This window comes from Rosa rugosa, chromosome 4, assembly GCF_958449725.1.
Source record: "Rosa rugosa chromosome 4, drRosRugo1.1, whole genome shotgun sequence".
NCBI classification, from domain to species: Eukaryota; Viridiplantae; Streptophyta; class Magnoliopsida; order Rosales; family Rosaceae; genus Rosa; species Rosa rugosa.
In genome coordinates, this window is record NC_084823.1 from 39,339,468 (window position 1) to 39,345,887 (window position 6,420).

Below are 6,420 nucleotides of genomic sequence, written 5' to 3' on the forward strand. Positions count from 1 at the left end.
ATAAAGTGCTCACCAATGAAAACTGCGATCTTCAATCAAACCTCCATGTCAACATGTTGATTATACTCCAAGACACGTGAACTCATCGTGCTTCAATCCTGCATTTAACATCGATCTCTTCAAACTCCAAAGTAAGATAAAACATCATGTGCATTAAGCGCTAAACCACAAATCAAAGATGTCCAAGTGAAAGAGTTCTTTCCTGGCGTGTCCCAGAAAATATTGAAAGCCCTCTGAGATGCTCCCACAATTAGCATCATCTCAAAATTAAGGGCACTAAGATTTTTTAAATTGGTCGTCTCATCTCTACTCATCCAACACATGATCATTTCGTAAATTTGAGAGATTTCAGACAACACTAACAAGGATATCTGTTGTCTGAATAACCGAAAAAAAAAACAAACAATCATTAATTTATATTTATTTTTTTCCCCTCTCAAAACACCCAAAACCTTTCCGCCAAAAAAAAAAAAACACCCAAAACCTAACCTAGCAGTAAACCCGAGTTCCCTCCTTAGCTAAAAATTTGGGTCAACTCTCTCTCTCGGCCTCCCTCCGACTCACCCTCAATCACCATTGCTCTCGGCCTCCCTCCGACCCTCTGACTCACCATCGCTCTCACCCTCAATCACCATCGCTCTCACCCTTAATCCCCCTCACCCTCTCAACCTCACCGACCCTAACTCTCCACCTCGCTCTCACTCGATCTGAGCGGGTTTTTCTTACTTCAAGCTTTGATTCAGATTATTTCATTGCTTTTGGAGAATGGAGCTGATGTAAAACTCCAGAAATTACTGTGGGGCAGGTATGATACTTGGTGTTGTTCTAATCTAATTATGAGTTTGTTTATTTGATTTTGAGCATTGCAGTCTCTGTTTGAGTTAATTCTGAGATGTGGGTGGATAGAAAGATTATAACTTTGTGTGGTTTGATGCATAAATTGGCTTTGGTGCTCTGATGTGTGGATTTGGGATCCCGGCGAAAGCATAAATGCTTTCTGATTCTCTTGTGAAGGCATTCCCGGCGACGACGTCATTATAGTTCAGCAAGGCAAGAATCCCGGCGACCCGATCGTTGTCACGGTCAATTGCCCCGACGAGGCCCGGCTTCGGCTACGACCTCTGCATAATTGTGCTCCAGTTCGGCCTTTACATTACCAAAGGAGGTAATCCAAATCTATCGAAAGTTTAGGGTTTCGATATACACAAATCTATCTCTATGTTATAATTATATATAATTGATTGTTTTGTTGCTCAGAAAGTTTGAAGGAGTGAATTTGTATTCTAATTAGCACCGGAAATTTATATGAATTTATTGATTTTATTGCATTTGGTGTGAGAATTCGTAGTTGCATTCAATTAGCAGTGTGAACTTCATGTATATGACAATTAAGGTATTGCAAAGAAAGCCATGTTTTTCAATGTAGTAGTGAATCCATATTCCAACATCAACTGCTCCAAGTTATGAGCGCAGACAAACAGCAAACCACGGTACGTTGTTTCATGAGGATTTATGTTGCTAGCCAAAGCCTCCTTGCTACGTTTAGCGTGGCCATATCCACCTATCATTTGCATTCCATGCATAACATTCCTCTCTGACAACTCGTACAAAAGCCGGCGAGCAATCACCGAAACCCCCATATTTGGCCTATGACACTATCATTGTACGTAGTCCATGAGAGATCGATTTTCTTTGTCACTGTCAAATATATATGTTGAAACTCAATAAATCAGTGCAGAAAATGTACTGCAATCTCACTCATTGAAATTCAAGGAAAACAGATGGCTTACAAAGAAGCTGAAAAGCAAACAGCACTAACTAGAAACATGGAGCATGATTCTAGAAAAAGCAAGGAAAGTCCAAACTCCAAACCTAACGCACTACCCTATTGAATAGGGGATTATTAACACAAAACATATTTTAATAACTTTGGAAGATAAGCTCCAACAAAATAATGCTTGTGCTGCTTCAACAACCCCACAGTTTGCATTATTTATGCAATTTAGGCCTGCAACTAGTCGCTAATAAAATCGTGCCACGTCAACCTAGTCAGAGTCTGGGGAAATAATTAAATTACGAAAATACCCCTAATGATCCAAGTGTCAAGCAACGGGTAGCCCAGTCCAGAAGTTCGGACTTTGATAACCCGCGTATTACTGACTTGGGATCATTACAAACTTCCAAGGCTACTACTACCAGTGCTAGATTTCTTGGGTTTCTCTGCAATTTGGGTAAAGCTGCTTCTTTACCTCTTCTTCTTCCTTTTTCCTTCTCTTCTTTTCTTTCCTGCATTTTCCATATGAATTCTACTGGGTCTCTGAGCATGGTTTTTTTTCCCTTTTCTGTGGAGGGTTCTTGGTAATGAGGGTTTCAACTTAAATTCGTTGCAAGTGTTGCCTTTTATGAATCTTTTAGAGTATTGGGTACGATTCGAACAACTACATTCTGTTGTAAATGGACTTTGTTTATTTGGGGTTACAGGGTGGTAGGAAGAATGTATTTAGTTTACCTTGCATGGGTTCTTCTCTGTTTTTTGGTTTCTTCATTTTGGGTAAGTTTCTTTACCTCTTCTTTCTTTTCCTGCATTTTTTTTTTCTACAAAAAATTGGAGTTCTTGGTGAGGACGGACCATGTGTTGAAATGACCCTTTTGAAACTCAAATTTTGCTGCAATTGTGGCCATGTATAGTTGTTTTTAAGAGTAAAAGGGTGTGAGAAGAAAAACTATCTGCTGCTATAAATCTCATTTTGTTTAATTGGGTTAGAGTGTAGTATGAAGATGTTTAATTACTCTTCATGGGTTCATCTGTTCTCTTACCTTAACTTTCGTGTTACCATTGGTACTCCCAGCATTGTATTAGGAACAGAAGCTAGTTACTTAACAAATTCTTTAACATTTGCAAATCATTCTGCTGGTATCAAATTGACAAATCCAGATTCTTTTGATTCAGTAATTCTACAAGTTTCCACATTTTGTGGTTACTAGTACGTGGAAATTTAAGAATAATCTTTGGATGCTTAAATGTTCTGTTGCTAATATAGATTCTACTTGGTTAGATGCAAGTGATATTTGGATGCTTAGAATAATTCTATAGGTGCTATTTTGGATTCTTAGATGTACCGTTGTTGTTAGACAATTGTTAATACATGTGTTTTAATGATTACTATGCTTCTAGGTTCTTGAGAATTTCACTGCATTAGGAATGGTGGTTGAAGAGACCGTGCATCTTTTGGCACCATCAAGAGAAAATGTGTCACGAAGTAATATCCCTTCTCAGGAAAGATTGGAAAGGTTTCCCATGGAGAATGGCGAGTGTTTTTCCCATACTAAGTTACCTGAGTCTAGGAGGCGTAGAGTCTCTGCTGTTCGTGATTTTCCTCTAGGGTGTGGACCATATGATCAGTTAAGCAGTTTGAGACCTGTCAAAGAGGTGGCTTCTGTTGGTATTCCAAATGAAGAGGTGGCTACTGCTCTGTTGGATAGAAATTGTTTTTCACCACCTGATGGATCCACATCTGTATCTAATGACAATGATCCAGAAAAGATTCCAGATAAAATGTATCCTCGTGGAAGTGTAGTAGAAGCTGTTGGGGACTTTCCTACATTCTGTGGAGTAAATGCTTCTTTGGAGGCCAGGACTTTGGGTCAAAAGAAGTCAGTTATGGGTTACAAACCATCATCATTAAACACAGTGAAGACTGATGTGAAACAAACGGGAATTGGGGACAGAGTTCAACCTAACACTGAGGAAAAAATTCACAGGGAAAAGCCTTTTGATATATCTCATTCTCCCAACCATCTGCATGAAGAAGATTTTGAAAGCTCGCGACTTCCATTGGATAAGTTGGTTGTGTTGGATTCTGATCAATTGCAGGTTAGTATGGGAGACAAACCATCATCATCAAACACTGCCAAGACTACTGTGAAAGAACCAGGAGTGAATCTTCAAAATGAAGAGTTTTTGAAAGAATGTGATCACAGCATTGAGATGCGAAAGAAGGTGTCAGGTGCATTGCGCCTGTTTAGTGTTGTTTTTGAAAGTCTAGAAGATGAAAAGTCAGAGGAAGGATCTGCTCCTAAAAGGGTTGATCTTAAAGCTGCAAAGATTCTCAAGAAGGAAGGAAGGTTTGTAAACACAGGCAAGCAAATTATTGGGCCTGTCCCAGGTGTTGAGGTTGGTGATGAATGTAAATACAGAGTTGAACTCACAATTATTGGCTTACATCGCCAGACTCGAGCAGGTATAGACTTTGTGATGCATGGTGGTAGGATTCTTGCCACCAGCATCGTTGCCTCAGGGAGCTATGAAGATAAGATTAGCAATGAAATGTCTATAATATATACAGGCCAAGGAGGAAATTACATGCTTCCAAGGAAGAAAGCTTATGATCAGAAGCTTAAAAGGGGAAACCTTGCTTTGAAGAACAGTTTGGATGAACAAAATCCGATCAGACTCATTCATAGGCTTTACTCTTCTGATGGTCAAAGGAAATACGTGTACAAAGGGCTGTTTGTAGTAACAAAATGTTTCCGGAAAAGAGGAACTCGGGGAAAGCTGGTTTGGGAATTTCATTTGCGCCTCCTGTTGTAATATGCTGGTTTGAGAAATTGTAATTACTTACTACTTGGACCAAGTGTATTCAAATTGGGCTTGGTCACGTCCGGTCCAACTGAACTTCGCCCTCTTGGTGGAAACAAGTGTTGACATACATTGTGCCTTGGAACATAAGCAAACCTGTAGGTTTTTTTTAATTGCTGATCAGCCTGCCTACTACATCTCTCATGGTTTTAGAAGCGTCATATAAGATTATGCAATTTTTACCTGCTGTTTGATAAACCAATCATTAATTGATCAAGCACGACTTATCTTCTGTTACGTGATACACTCACTATCTGATATTCCATTGTAATTATCTTCTCTTCTCCTAGACGTACAAGTATAGATAGGTTTCTGTTTACTAATCTAAACGTGTAGGTTTGTGTAATAAAATACCAATTATATATTAATAGACACAAGAAGATTCCGTTAATGATCAATACATTCGAGCTGTAGAGTTGTTTTTGCTACAAAGTAGATAAAATGTCAGGATATACAAGAAGGCATGCAGGGATTGATCGATAAATATTACTGTTTGACAAACGACCATTACTCACTACCTTACAGACAAAAGTTACAAAACCTAGCAGTCATAGACCTTGTTGCTGCAGTACATCACAACAAGATCTATGACTGCTATAAGTAAATTGTTAACCATCTATCTCGATCTCCCTATTACCTTACCTATGTAAAGTAACACTGCTAATTACGCTGAACTTCATTCTCCTAGGCCTGGGCACGGGCCGAGCCCGTTTGGTATTTCACTGGGCCCGGGACCGAGCCCGAATAGTTCGGGCCGGGCCCATATTAAGTTTTCAACATCTAGGGACCGGGAAGGCCCGGACCGTTAACAAACGGACCGGTCCTTTAGGCTTTTCGGGCCCAAATAATTTTTGGAAAAAAAGCCTGAAATGCTCCCAAACATTAGAGCGACAGCTACTGCTTCGAGTCCGAATCGAATCCTCCCTCTTTCTCTTTGCTGTGTCCACCTGGCTTGAAGTTGCCTCACCGCCATCAGTCGCTGCATCGCCACCAGTCGCCCCACCGCCATCAATCGCCGCACCGCCCTCAGTGGCTGGATTAACCGGCACCATCTCAGTCCCAGAAGTGGCTATTTCAAACTGATGAATGATGAATTACTAACTGGATTGTGCTTTGAATTGGATATTGGACGAAATAGGCTGATGAAGCTATACCCGAATTGATCGAAGCTTGATTTTGGAAATAGGATGGGATTGGAAATCTGAAATTGGGGGTTTTAGGGTTCGAAGAATAGAGAATAGAGAGGCAGAGAGTTGAGGACCTGAGGTCGTGCTGAACGAATAGTGAAAATAGGCTGGGATTGGAAATCTAAAATTAGGGGTTTTAGGGTTCGAAGAATAGAGATTAGAGAGGCAGAGAGTTGAGGACCTGAGGTCGTGCTGAACGAAAGGGTTTTCCAATACGAGTCGTTTAGGTGAGTATTGAGTAGGCTTCAGTGATCACCTGTGGTCAATTCCACAGTATACTCAAATAACTAGCCTATCACAGAGGGACATATGGCATATGGGTTATACGGGCTGTTATCCGGGTTTTTACATAGCTGAGATATCAGGCCCGGGACCGGCCTGTTTTATTCATAAACGGTCCGGGCCTTAAATTTTCGTGTTTTTTTTTTTACAAAGCCCGGCCCGAACCCGGCGGTCCGGACCGGTCCGGACCGGTTTTTCGGGTTTCCGGGTTAAAATGCCCAGCCCTACATTCTCCAATAAGAGAAAACTACTAAATGATGGACTCATATCTTTGCATGCGTAATAATGATTAATCAAATTAAAAGAAATTAT

General features: G+C 40.4%; 1 protein-coding gene across 5 annotated transcripts; it reads left to right on the plus strand.

The window, feature by feature from the left end:
- Window positions 1-472: 472 nt before the first annotated feature.
- On the plus strand, window positions 473-4,683 carry LOC133707147 (histone-lysine N-methyltransferase, H3 lysine-9 specific SUVH6-like). 5 transcript variants are annotated; one of them, XM_062132690.1, is made up of 2 exons: window positions 473-1,165; window positions 3,176-4,683. In XM_062132690.1, the coding sequence occupies exon 2, from the start codon at window positions 3,203-3,205 to the stop codon at window positions 4,589-4,591; it is 1,389 nt and encodes a 462-aa protein (XP_061988674.1). In that variant the 5' UTR covers window positions 473-1,165; window positions 3,176-3,202; the 3' UTR covers window positions 4,592-4,683. The 5 variants fall into 5 exon arrangements, with proteins under 5 accessions (XP_061988674.1, XP_061988676.1, XP_061988672.1 ...); XM_062132692.1 differs by lacking the exon at window positions 473-1,165 and adding an exon at window positions 2,106-2,214; XM_062132688.1 differs by lacking the exon at window positions 473-1,165 and adding an exon at window positions 2,238-2,551.
- Window positions 4,684-6,420: the final 1,737 nt, after the last annotated feature.